This window comes from Prunus dulcis, chromosome 4 (assembly GCF_902201215.1).
Source record: "Prunus dulcis chromosome 4, ALMONDv2, whole genome shotgun sequence".
Taxonomy (NCBI): Eukaryota; Viridiplantae; Streptophyta; class Magnoliopsida; order Rosales; family Rosaceae; genus Prunus; species Prunus dulcis.
In genome coordinates, this window is record NC_047653.1 from 11,811,343 (window position 1) to 11,824,382 (window position 13,040).

General features: G+C 34.9%; 1 protein-coding gene and 1 non-coding gene across 11 annotated transcripts; one reads left to right on the forward strand and one right to left on the reverse strand.

The window, feature by feature from the left end:
• Positions 1-62: 62 nt before the first annotated feature.
• LOC117623994 (double-strand break repair protein MRE11) lies at positions 63-10,086 on the reverse strand. Of its 10 annotated transcripts, none has more exons than XR_004585261.1 (23): positions 9,925-10,086; positions 9,329-9,369; positions 8,845-8,980; positions 8,481-8,638; positions 8,101-8,191; positions 7,434-7,553; positions 7,280-7,348; positions 7,098-7,189; positions 6,863-6,965; positions 6,589-6,696; positions 6,425-6,487; positions 6,264-6,335; positions 6,055-6,132; positions 5,785-5,847; positions 5,627-5,687; positions 4,095-4,177; positions 3,527-3,640; positions 3,303-3,380; positions 2,746-2,817; positions 2,476-2,620; positions 1,181-1,301; positions 717-911; positions 63-563 (listed from the first exon to the last, which is right to left on the reverse strand). XR_004585261.1 is itself a non-coding variant. In XM_034355083.1 (23 exons), exons 2-23 carry the CDS (start codon positions 9,343-9,345, stop codon positions 531-533), a joined length of 2,181 nt encoding a protein of 726 aa, XP_034210974.1. In that variant the 5' UTR covers positions 9,346-9,369; positions 9,925-10,086; the 3' UTR covers positions 63-530. The 10 variants fall into 10 exon arrangements, 8 of the variants coding, with proteins under 8 accessions (XP_034210974.1, XP_034210971.1, XP_034210970.1 ...); XR_004585262.1 differs by having other exon boundaries at positions 714-911; XM_034355083.1 differs by having other exon boundaries at positions 2,367-2,620.
• Positions 10,087-11,325: 1,239 nt separating this feature from the next.
• TRNAC-GCA lies at positions 11,326-11,397 on the forward strand. Its single transcript has one exon. It is a non-coding gene; the product is annotated as a tRNA-Cys (tRNA).
• Positions 11,398-13,040: the final 1,643 nt, after the last annotated feature.

Genomic DNA, 13,040 nt, shown 5'->3' on the forward strand with positions numbered 1-13,040 from the left:
TTTTACCCCCGGGGTGATTTTTTTGTTTTTTTGTTTTTTGTTTTTGTTTTTTGTTGGGTGAGTGGCGCTAACCACAAGGATATTATTATTGAAAGAGTATTGACAGATAAACAAATTTAGCAATTAAACGATTTCCATCTGAAGTTACTTAAGAACCCTAATTTCGGAAACCCGCTGAAAAAAACTATGGTAACTTCAATACCCCAAAATTTTTTAAGCGGCCTCACATCATGCATCACTCAAACCCAATTAGTGCAGTCACAAGATCAACAGGAAGTGGGCATTCACTCTTCCAACAATCAAATTACATTCTACAACTGCACCTCACCGCTAGGAACATGGTCAACTGCTTGACCGTAGACTTCAAGCATAAGCTTCTATTAAAGGATTGTCTTCGTCCCAGCTCTGTACTATTTAGCTCCTATGACTTTGTGTATGTCATTATGCACCAGAATGGAGGTACATGAGGTGGAGAACAGGACATCAAGTTGGCCTACCTTGTCAAAGCAACGGGTTAACTTAACTGATTGTTACCTTCTTAGATTGCCATAGTTTCTTGTGACCTACAAAACAGGAAGAAGGAAAAAGTCAGGACCAGTTACAAATCTCACAAGAATAAAAACTAGAATTGTTCGGAACTACTCAAACTGGCAGTAGTATATTTCACATTGATTTTTAAGAATACAGGTAAATAAATAGAACAAAGAAAGAACAACCCGAGGCAGAGGTTTATTAATTCTCTTCGTCAGATCCTCATCATCGTCATCTTCATCATCTTTGTTCATAAACATTCGGTTAATTGCAGAGTTATCGGATTTCTTTCCACGCTTAGAGGGTTGTGTAGAGCCTCTACCTCTCCCCCTTGGAGCAGCCCTTTTCCGTCCTCTACTCTGAAGACTTTCATCATTTTCCTTCAGTAATAGAAACAACATTATCTTATCAAAAGAATATTATAAACCACATTGATTCTGTTGATGGAACGTGTACGTGCACAAAGATATAATGGCTGACTCAAGGCAAAAGGGGTTAGTGTGCTGCTGGACTTGGAAAACATCATATGAAAGAGACTGCTCCACAGTGAATTGGCAGTATAACATAGAAAAGAACAGCATGTTCAACTTTTCTTTAGCTACCACTGATTTAATGGCAAAATCCAGTTGAGCAGGAAGGTAATCCATACCGAACTGTTATCCACCTCATCATTTCCAAATTTCCCTGACTCTTCACTTGAAGGAGAATCCACATCATCCCCATCATCAGCAATACTTCGGACAGCAGCAGTTGCAGCAACTGATGCAGATCTGCAGTAACTATATTAGGTAAGACACTTGACTACGTGGGAACATGAATGTCTCAACATATTAGCAGACTTCTACTGCATGCAGTTAACTACTTAGAATACTCCTCTAACTCAAGTCTTCAACCAGAGTTGATTTCTTAGTAAGAAGAGGGCATTAGGTGTGTTCTCGGGATTTGATATTAGTTCTTTATCATCTCAACTGCTTCTTTTTGTTTTCTACTTGCTTTTTGTGCTAGACACTAATGTTGAAAACCAGTGAGAATAAAAACACATACCACAACTCACACACGCAGAGACAGAGACAAGACAGAGAAAGGTGGGAGGATCAGATTTTACTGCTAATTTGTTCCTGCATATGTTTCTTGCTTACACCTATAAAGCTAATGAATTTTGTGAGTTATTTACATTAACACCCCCCTGAGGTTTTTCATGTTTTCACATAACACCCTGAGGTCCTATAAATTACATAAACAACCCCTCAGGTTTCAAAATGGTTTCACATAACTCCTTAAATTTGTTTTAAAAATTTTTTTTTAAAAAAACTAGAAATGGATGTAAAAGGACTTCTGCAAATACTAAATACCCTTCATGGTATTAGAATATTTTTAAATTTTATTATAAAAATAAAAAGAGGACACCTCCATCTCATTTATCTCTGCATCTTCTAAGAGATTGAGAAGATCTGGAGGAGATGAAGCAATTTTTTTCTTGGTGTGGGATGTGTATGATGCATCTGATTTGCAGGATTTTTTTCTTTATTTTTATTTTTATTGTAATAATGAGTAGGAATTAATATTCTAATACCATGAAGGGTATTTTAGTATTTGCAGAAGTCCTTTTACATCAATTTTTAGGTTTTTTTGAAATTATGGACTTATGTGAAACCATTTGAAACCTAAGGGGGTGTTTGTGTAATTTCTAGGACCTCAGGGAGTATGTGAAAACACGAAAAACCTCAGGGGGTGTTAGTGTAAATAATTCTGAATTTTATTTATAATTTACATTTTAAACTGAAGGGGCCTCTCAATTGATTAAACATTTCCTCAAACTTGGGTAAAAGAAAAACCTCTGAGACTGCCGGAATCCAAGAGATGCATCGAGAGTCGTCTGCTTCAAGTTACTGGAGCCCCTACCCCTACCCCTTCCCCTTCCCCTTCCTCTTGTAGAAGTTTTACCTTTGCCAACTTCTGAAGAAGACGGCTTGGATGGGCCCTTGCGGCCTCTAGAAGTGGATTTTAAGCCCGTCATCTGTGTTGTATCTTCATCATCACTGAAGGAAACTGCACTTGCAGTTCCTGCAGCACTTGTACTTCTGAAATCCTACATGAAGAACAGAAGCTTAAAATGTAGATATTCGGCATATGTATGAACCCAAAAGATTCTAAAATGGAAGCCACATCGGATAACTGATGTGAATCACAGAAGCAGACTAAAATCAGAATTACCTCCCAAGATGGAGCAGTTGAGGTGAATGGAGAATTATTCTTAGAGTGTGTAGACCTTTCCTTGACACGTTCCTGCACATGTAAACAATATAATATAAATTATGGTCAATGTCAATTGGACGTAACCCCTCCTTAATTGCCCTTGTGATGCTTAGGCCACAACAGGTTGAGAGAAGAATGTATTGTTTGTCTTCTCGTCTATAAACTCCTCCTTTTACCGAACCTAGAAACCCCAAATTCCCAGACTTTTATGTTTATTTTCTTTTATATTGAAAATAGTTCCTTTTATTACCAATAAATTCCCAACCTTTTGAATCACGTATATATGTTTTTCCCACATCTAACAACTAAAGCCATAGACCTAAATGACATTAGTGTAAGAGGTCTCAAGAGACTAAATGGAGTCTGCATGCATTTTGGAACTGCCTGCCTCATTTCAGCTCCAATGACAATCCCTAAGGACCCAACATAATTGTCCATGAAACTCTGACTAGAATAGGTATTACTTTACCACTAACTTGATGATAGGAAAATATATAAAAGGCAGTTATTCTTGCCTGCAAGCACTCTCCCACTTTAAGGACCAAATCTTGCTCTTTAAATGTCACAGTGTCTGGATCCTTAGAAATTTTGTTCTGAAGAATTATAAAAGTGAATTATCATTAGCAAAATCTAAAAGAAAATAAATATATGAAATTTTAAACATACCAGGAAGTAATCATTTGAAAAAAAAAGGAAAAGATCACTCGATCTACACAAACTAGGTTTAAAATGTACTTACTCGAGTTTCTTCAAGATTGTATTTCAAGCAAGAATAGAAAGCCATCTTGTCATCCTTACTAACAAAATTATGTAATGCAACATCCAAATCATTGACAGGAAGGATCTCCATTTTCTGCATGATTAAATATCACCATGAAGGTTTTAACTTTTAACCTTAAAATAAAATGTACATGCTATAAGTAATTCCATTATCATTTTCAATATTTGTTACATGACTTCCATATTACCAGTAACCCAAAACGGAAATCATATTTGGGAATTACTAAATCCTTGCTTATGCAAGCAAAAAGGAGAAAGGAGCCATGCCTATGAAACTTGCAACAATGCCTAAGAATTTGGCCGTTGCTATTTGCAAATCACATTCTGTTTTTCACTGAAAATATTTGCCAGAAGTCAGTTAAAGTGTATGTTTCTGAGCAACTTGTGGAACTGTTTATTTGCAAGAAACTAACAAACTCTATTATGTATATAAACAATCTAGTGTTCCACTGGGTGAGATGTACAAGATGGCATGATATACGGAATACATGCAATGAAAAGGAAAGAAGGAAGATGACGGCTCATACCAGATTGTGTTCGGCAACTAAAGCCTCTATGTTTTGCTGATTTAATTCTTCAGGGCGAAGCCGTTCAGAATCATCAATTTTAGCTACAATACAAAGATCAGAATTACGTAATCGAATCTGTCAAATATATGAATGCTAAACATTTAATGGACATCAGCAGCAAAATTCTGATGGTAAGGAAATCCCTAAGTAAAAGATTCTACTATCAAAGTGATATGAACACCAGAGTCATAGTAACCCAAAAAAAAAAAAAAAAAAAAACATTGAACTTCAACCACAAAGTACATAGCAAGGTCCAACTCCAATTGGAGTGCTCTGGTGCCCACACGTTCGGGTACCAGAAAATTTTATTGCTCCAAAGGATTCTATCATTGGCTGCTGATCATCATCATTTAAGTCTAATGCTAATAACTTACCTGTTTCTCCATCTCTTTTAGTTGACTGAACTTTTCTTCGGAATTATGACATTACTTGGGGAAAAACAAAAATAGATAGCCTCACACCTGATATCTATAATGTGAAATTCTGTTCAAAATCATATTAAGTTTCAATTTAAATATTAAATCTATTCAATATGTTAATAATGTAAACTTTCTTCCATGGGGGGAAGAGAGGCATCTTTACACTAGTTCTTTTATATGGATGAGATTCTTCATTTGCAACAGTCAGAAAAAAGCTGAGTAAGATGGAATCCAATTCCCTGAATATTCAACCTAGGCGTTCATCAAACAGTACTTAGATGATGCCTTAAATGTACAAACTCGCGGTACCAGCGGCCTCGTCTATAGAATCACAGTTTAAAAAGAAAAGAGCAGAGAGCATGGAAACAATGACTTTGAACACCTTTTCGACTTAAAGGCTTGAAACAACCACCATCCCACCCCCTTCTTCCCTTTGAAAACAAATCAAAAATCATACAAAAGAAACGTTCGTCAAACAGTACTAGATGATGCCTTACAAGCACAAACTCACAGTAGCAGCGGTCTCATCTATAGAATCACAGTTTTATAAAAAGAAAAGGGCAGAGAGCATGGAAACAATGACTTTGAGCACCTTTTTGACTTAGAGGCTTGAAACGACCACCATCCCACCCCCTTCGTCCCTTTAGACACAAATTAAAAACCATACAAAAGATTTTCACCAATTTAAACAATTTTGAAGAGTTGTCCTGAACAAATAAAGTAATGGACCAACCAACAAGCTTCGTAAGGTAGAAAGTAAGCAATTTAAGCAAAAAAATTTAGCATCAGGTACAAATAAGAGTACAGGATATGAATGGAACTCCTCTAACATGGACAGAATTCTTTACAGTTCTATCAAATTTTATTACCATCACTTTGCTTTGAGATATAACATAACAAAACTGTAGCGAAAGACTTTAGACTATTGACAAAACTAAGATTTAACAATTGGGATTGTGTTACATAATCGACCAATCAAGTTAATATGAAGAAAATCAATTGATGGAATTGAAAAGATGGTATAAAGTAAAAAAAATCAACCAAGTCAAAATCTAGTAGTGTGGTGAGTACCTTCGCTCCGGCCCTTTGTTGAAGCCTTTGAAAATATAAGAATGTCTTGTGGGTTTGCAACCTTAAAGTCATTAGAATAACAGTAATATATTTTTCAAATGTGATACTCATAAAAATCAGCACTAGATCACTGATCTAGGATTAGTGGAGTGAAGTACCTTCCCCACATACTTCTGTCCAAATCTTTGAGGATTTATTGTCATAAACCCAGAATAGTCTACCTGCCAAATGAATGAGAAAAGTTACATGGTCACTCTGGAAGGGGGTCAAGGACACATGAAAAAATTTATTTTTCAAAAAGATCCATATGCATGCAAATAATTTGTAAATTCAAAGGCAAGACAAGGGACAGGAAGAAAACTAAGAGAGATACGGGGATGCAGATATGAAGATCACCATCCGTCTTAAGTTTGAAATGGAAATATTACCTTTATGCGGACTAATGGAAGTTGGAGCCGTGATTGGCTAACAACATTTTTTCTACATTTCTCTATCAGAGAGTGGACCTATAGAAATTCAAAGCTGTATTATTAAAATATATATATATATAGCATATGCATCAGGGGATATAACACAGGGAAAATAGAAAAGCAAAGGAAAGCAAAACAGTCCAATATTACTGGCCAATTGAACTTACCACTTTGTCTAAGTGTTCAAGAATTGAATTTTGATCATTGGGATCAATTTCAGGTTCGTCCTTCAACACAATCTGTATTCAATAAACTTAGTTATTAGTCTTTAAAATAAACTTAGTTATCCTTCAATATAATGTAGACGAAGAGATAAACACTAAATCACCTCTGTGTACTCAAAAGGCCTCACTGACGTCAAAGGAATCTTGGTTGGACGATATTGATTCCCCTGCATAAAACTCTATCAGTATCCAACTCAGTTTGGAAATAAAAGGGATGGAAAGATGCTGCTTTCTGGAAAAATACATCTAGCATTGACGTATGTGCAACCTTAATTTCTAAAAGTAGCACATGCTTTGGCTTTGATTCTCCATCAATCAGAGATGTTGCAACTGAAGAACCAGGTTGTGTAATGTGAAATCCCATCCCTGGAACTTCCTGTCAAAAAAAGATCCATGTCCAGTTCTGTAAGGAACCCTCCCCAACGAAATCAAATATGCACCCAGACAAAGACCACTCATGCACAGACACACACGAGTTTGTATGCACAAGCACACACATGTGCATGTTGCATATATGGGAAAGAGCAAATATTCATTGGCACCTGAGGGTCCACAAGGCATTCATGTTCGTGCCCCCACACCACAAAGTCCAGAAAACGTGGTAAAAAGTGCTCATTTATGGCATTTTTTGGGTTTGTCTTCACTCTGCAGAGAGAATTATAAGGTAACTTCATAGTTAGGAAGATTAACAACATAAGGTTTAAAACCAAATCTCTCTCTCTCTCTCTCTCTCTCTCTCTCTCTCTCTCTCTCTCTCTCTCTCTCTCTCAGAGAAACCTGTTCTGATGAAGCACCAGAATGTTGAACCAGTCTGACACTTGCAACCCTTCTTGAGATTCAGGTCTCATCCATTGTACAGCATGTGGTGTCTGAAATATGAATAATATACCCAACATATATGTGATTGCACTTGAAGCCTGCAAGCGAACAGCAGAAAGCATATGCTCAACATAAAATACCTGAAACATTCTATTGAGTCTCTCATCTCTGATGTTCCCAAGACCATAGAGAGCCACAGCTGTTGCACCCTGCAATTCAGATGGAATTATGATCCATGCAAAATAAGGACCTAAAACACTCTCAAGCCTGCTATTTATCATTTCTTAAACTAACCTTCCTCATAAGGATAGGATACACAGTGATCTGACCAACACCAGAACCCCCAAGAACCATTTTCCCAAAATAGTTTACAAGATTGCAAGCTGAGAGAATATCAACAGCGGAGAGATTATCCTGTCAAAAGTCACAGCATTAAGAAATACAAATGCATGTACTAAGAACAACAGTAGCAAACACATTTCAATATATCCATGAGTGTACCAAAGAGGGGCTCCTTGCTATTTTTCTGGGAATAACAAAAATGTTGTTTCCAAAATAAATCTATTCTTCTAGATGGAGATAATTGGCAGCCCAACTCTCTCTCTCTCTCTCTCTCTCTCTCTCTCTCTCTCTCTCTCTCTCTCTCTCTCTCTATGAGTTTATATATCAAGAAACAGTAAGTTTAAATTTTCTGACTAGGCTTATAAGTTTTTTTATTTTAAAAAAGAAAGCTGATGAGACTTATAATTTGAATCCCATGGAAACCCCACCTATTACAACCAACAAACTTGACCAGTGAGCTATATGGGATAAAATAATTAAAATTAAAATTGCCAACATAATCTTACAACCATGGCTCTAATACCTTTTCTCATCAGAAGACATTGATAATATAAAACACACAAAAGAAAAGAAAGTAAAAAGCAAATACACACACAATTTTACCAGAAAGAACACATACCACTCCAGCAGGATCGTCATGATTTCCATGAATACTAAACACTGGCAAGCCAACATTGAAGTGAGGATCTTCATAATTTACATGGCCAAATCTGTTAGAACAAACATGCTGTTATAAGCTGAAGGGTGCATTCCGTATTATAGTATATCTCTAAGATTTATACAAACGGGGGAGGTTTCTGATACAAACATAAATGCAAAAACACATTATATTAAAAAGACAGAAAGTTTTTAGTCCTAAATTCAATTGTGCAGGGAAGTTTTGTTCCTAGTGCACAACTCATAGCATATATAGGGTTCTGGAACCAAAGGTCAACTTAGACATATCATTTACAATTAAAAAAATCCAGCTAAAAAACAAAGGTGCATTTGAGACATTACGTATTTGCAAAATTCACAGTCTGGTCGCTAACAACTTGGAACTGCACTGGCTGATCACTCATGCAATGACGGCGAAGAATCTCAATGGCCTTAACTAGAGTTGACCTTGAGGGCTTATTCTCATGGAACAAATCACCACCGAGAAGCACAAAATCCACCTGATAGTAGATAAATTTTGAAATGTGTTCGTAAATATATTTGGTTGACAGAAAGTATAAGGAATAGAGCTTTGCAATACAGTATTTGTCCAGATGTGGACTCAAAATTGAAAGGAATTAAAGAAAGGGAAACAATGCACACTGGCAAAGCGCTACTGCAAAGCGTGATACTACAAATACAGCTAGAAGGAAAACTTAGCTATTACATTCTTTTGTTCTGCTATTGAGCATATCTCATCAAATGCCTGGAAAGAATCATGCCGCCGTATTTCATCCTTCTCCATATAGCCCAGATGACAATCCGTAGCAACAAGTATTCGAAGTGTATTACTAAAATCCTCCCTGAAAATTATTGCACTACACATAAGAACAAAAAAACTTTTTTTTGAGCAAATATGAAAGGTCTGACAATGAAAAGTTCCCTATTTTATGGTTTTTTTATATCAATTACAACATTTGGGGATGCGGAATTTAAACTTGGGATTCTTCTTCAGAGGGGAGGTGTGACTACCAACAGAAGTATGCCCCGCCGCCACATTCAAAGTAGTGCATCTCATAGTAAACATAATAATATGTTATGTGACAAATCTTAGAAATGGTTTTTATAGAATACCTACTTGGTGTGTTCAACAAAAGTAACCCCCAAAGAAAACATATTACTAGGTGCAAAGATAAAAAGAGAAAGGTTACCTTGATAAGTCACTCATACTGATAGTTGCAACTATTTAAACCTACAACATGTGCAAACCACAGAACTGTTATGGCTAATATAACAAACAATAACCTTGCAATTACAAGATTACAATTTAATATTTTTCCAATGCGATTATTTCCACCACCCAAATTCGAATCAAAATCCAAAATAAAAAGAAGAAAAAAAGGCAATGGAAAGGAAATTTTCGAAGTATCAATTTCAAGGAACGCATTTGCTAAAAGTATCAAAATGAATGAAAATTGAAACCATCATGCAATTTCCAATATAGAAAAAGAAAATTCAAAATGATCAGGTTAAGTAAGTAAAAAGCAAAATACAAAAACCCTAAAACAGGGTTTATCAGCACAAAATCAGAAAGACAGAGAGGAAGAAAAGTCAGAATGAGAATGGAATTGCAATTAGTTGCTGAGAAATTGTGTGAAAAAACAAATGGAAACAAAAATCAATATACTAAAGTAAGCGAACGAACGAATCCTGTCGTCAAACACCGAGATTTTTTTCACTTGTATTCCTTTCATTTTCCTCTTTTTCTTGGAAAACAAACAGTCTACAGAGAGTGAGAGATGATTACCTGGGTTCAAGTTATGTAAAATATGACAGTGAGTGTGAATGCAAAAGCTGATTCAGCGAAGCTCGGCGACGGAAAAAGGGAACGGTGGCGGGGAATTTTGAAAGACGAGAGTGGAGGACAAAGGTACGTTGGCAAGGTGTTTTCTTTTTTTTTGTCGGTCAACCGTCATGTATCGAGAAGAAAAAGAAAAAGAAAAGAAGTTCGGTACTAAAATAATTTAATCTATTGAAATTGTGTCCAACTTTTGCTTTACATATTGGGCTGGGGTTTTGGTTTTGGGTTGGGTCAAGCCTAGGGCAGGGACCAAGAATGTCAAGCGTAACCCATGATTTATGAAATTTTTTTTTTTAGAGAATGATTTATTATTTTGTTTCCTATTCTGTAGTGAATTTTTTTTTTTTTAATATACAACCAATTTGTTTTGTAGGATATTAATTGCATAAATATGTTTACAATTGAGTACACTTATAATGAAGTTACACCATATAGTCACAACTAGGTATTGAACTTATGACAAATATATATTGTCATCGCTTTCATATGAGTCTTACTTGAGACCTCTTCCAACTAATATTGAGGAGAGAAAAATCAAAGACAAGCTCTAAATGTTGAGGTAGTAAGTTTGTTTTTTTAAAATACAAGCGATATTAGGGGAGGGAAAAAATCAAACCTAAGACGTCAGGTGTATAGGTAACTGCTTTTAACCACTTGAATTATAAACCCTTGTTGTTGAGGTAGCTAGATTTATTCTCAAAAATGTAAAACTTTCTACTTCATCTGCATTGTTATTTAAGATAAAAGACTTTTTTTTCCGACTCCCTCTTCTTTCTTTCTCCTCGCGCAAAGTAATGCAAGTAAGAATGGTCATTGGATACCGAGATTAACAAATGGGCACCTGCTCTGGAACCAATACACCTTAAGTTGGAGCTTCTGCCCATGATGGACAATAAGTAACAAGATACCCATTTGCTATTATAGGTGTCCAATGACCATCTTTGCATTCAGCCACCTTCTCACATGCATAGCATGTGTGAGGGTCTCTAGTATTTTAATGAGTTGTTTGCACTCTAAAATAATCATTATGAGTTAATGGAGTCTAGTTTAGTAGAAAATGACATTGGTTTGCAAATCAGAAATTTCATGTATGAATTCCTATGACATTATAATTGTGTGTGTATAAGAAATCCTCCTCTCATGTAGTTTAGACTATCACTTATACTAATAAATAATAATAATAATCATCATCATCATCATTTTGCATTTCTCCTTCTTTTTTAACTAAAGGAGAACCCTTCTTGCCTTTTTTTCCTTTTTATATAATAAAAAAATGAGGTGTGATGACTATTTTGATAGCCAAATGAAATGGAAAAAGCTATTAAAATATAAAATTATTAACAAGATGGGTCCATAGCTCAGTGGTAGAGCATTTGACTGCAGATCAAGAGGTCACCGGTTCGATCCCGGTTGGGCCCTTTTATTATAAATTTTTTAGTTTTTCTACCTAATTTATTAACAATTAAATGCATAATAATATCCTCTCTTATTTATTTTCTTTTTTTGAGAAAATGCATAATAATATCTTATGGCAGTCTTGATTTTTTGGACTAGGTTCAAGAGATTTGTGGTCACTTATCATTGGATGTAAATTCAATGGTTTACTTATTATTGCACCATTGGATTAATATCCAACGGTGGGCGACCACAATCTCTTAGACTCCTGTGGTCCAAGAGATCGGAACTCATTCTTATAGTATGAAACTAAATGCATAAATTAAAGAAAAAAATATAACGTCCACAAATTAATGAAATAATATTTCATTTGAAATAGAAAAAAATATTAAAATATAAAATTAATAACAAGGTTGGTCCATAGCTCAATCAAGAGGTCACTGGTTCGGTTGTGCCTTTTTATCCTATAATTTTTTTAATTTTTATACCTAATTTATTAACAAAATTAAATGCATAATAATATCTTATGATATGGAACTAAATGCATAAATTAAGAAAAATAATAAAATGCCCAAAAATTAATGTAATAGTATTTCATTGATGTTTTCAAACATATAATCTTTCAAAGAAAACTGAAGAGATATGGTGGGCAAATTTTCGTAACATTATTGAAATTATTTTATGTTTGTTATTTTTGAAGAATAATATTTTTACTAAGAAAAAAGTAGTGTCAATCAAATAATATATTCCTAAACTTTGTTTCCTTATATGTTCTAGATATGTATATGTAGTACGGAATACTACACACCGCTCTAGATATGTAGAAGATTTAGTAGGAAGCTGCATTTGAATGCTTCCAAACAAGTTCATATCAAGTGCAGATCGAGGCCTGATACAGCCAAAACGCATGCAAAGTAGCATGTGGGATTTTATTTTCTTTCATTTCTTTTTCGAGTAAGCTAAGCAGTCTCTTTTCTATTAAGTTTGTTAATTATGTTATTAATGATTTTGATTTCCATATGACCAGATAACGATAAACGTTATGTAATTGAAAATCTGATGTATACTTAATTTGGGAATGAGTTTGAGTCATGCTATTAATGTAATTTATATGAATTTAATATGTTATCGTTCATCTCAATAGAAAATATTTTAAATAAATAAATAAAATAACCCAGGAAAAATAAAATCTGCTTGCATAATATGCTCAATTTATCCCTTTGTATGTTCTCAATTGAATTCGGGTTTGGAGGGATCTGCCCCTTATTAAATGTCACTTTGGCACCTTTGAAATATATAGAAGATGCTTGCTTAGCTATTATATACCCATGATGTGGACCAATGACGTTTGACAGGCAACGGATGTTTTTTTGTTTACACAAAAGTTTAGGGGAAGATTGGTTATTCTCACCACCAGAATCAGGGCATACCCACAACCTCAAGCCGGAAAAACTTGCATGAAATTAAGGTAAATTACTTTTTTTATCCGTAAAATTTATACTTGTCCTTAATTTAGGAGAAACACGTGTGTGCAAAGAGAATAGCATTATTTTGCTATCCTATACCAATCACATCATATCACGCATGATAATTTTTTTACATTAAAATTTATAATTAATTGAGAATAACAAAAAAGTTATATTCCCGTTTCATATAAGTTTTTCTAC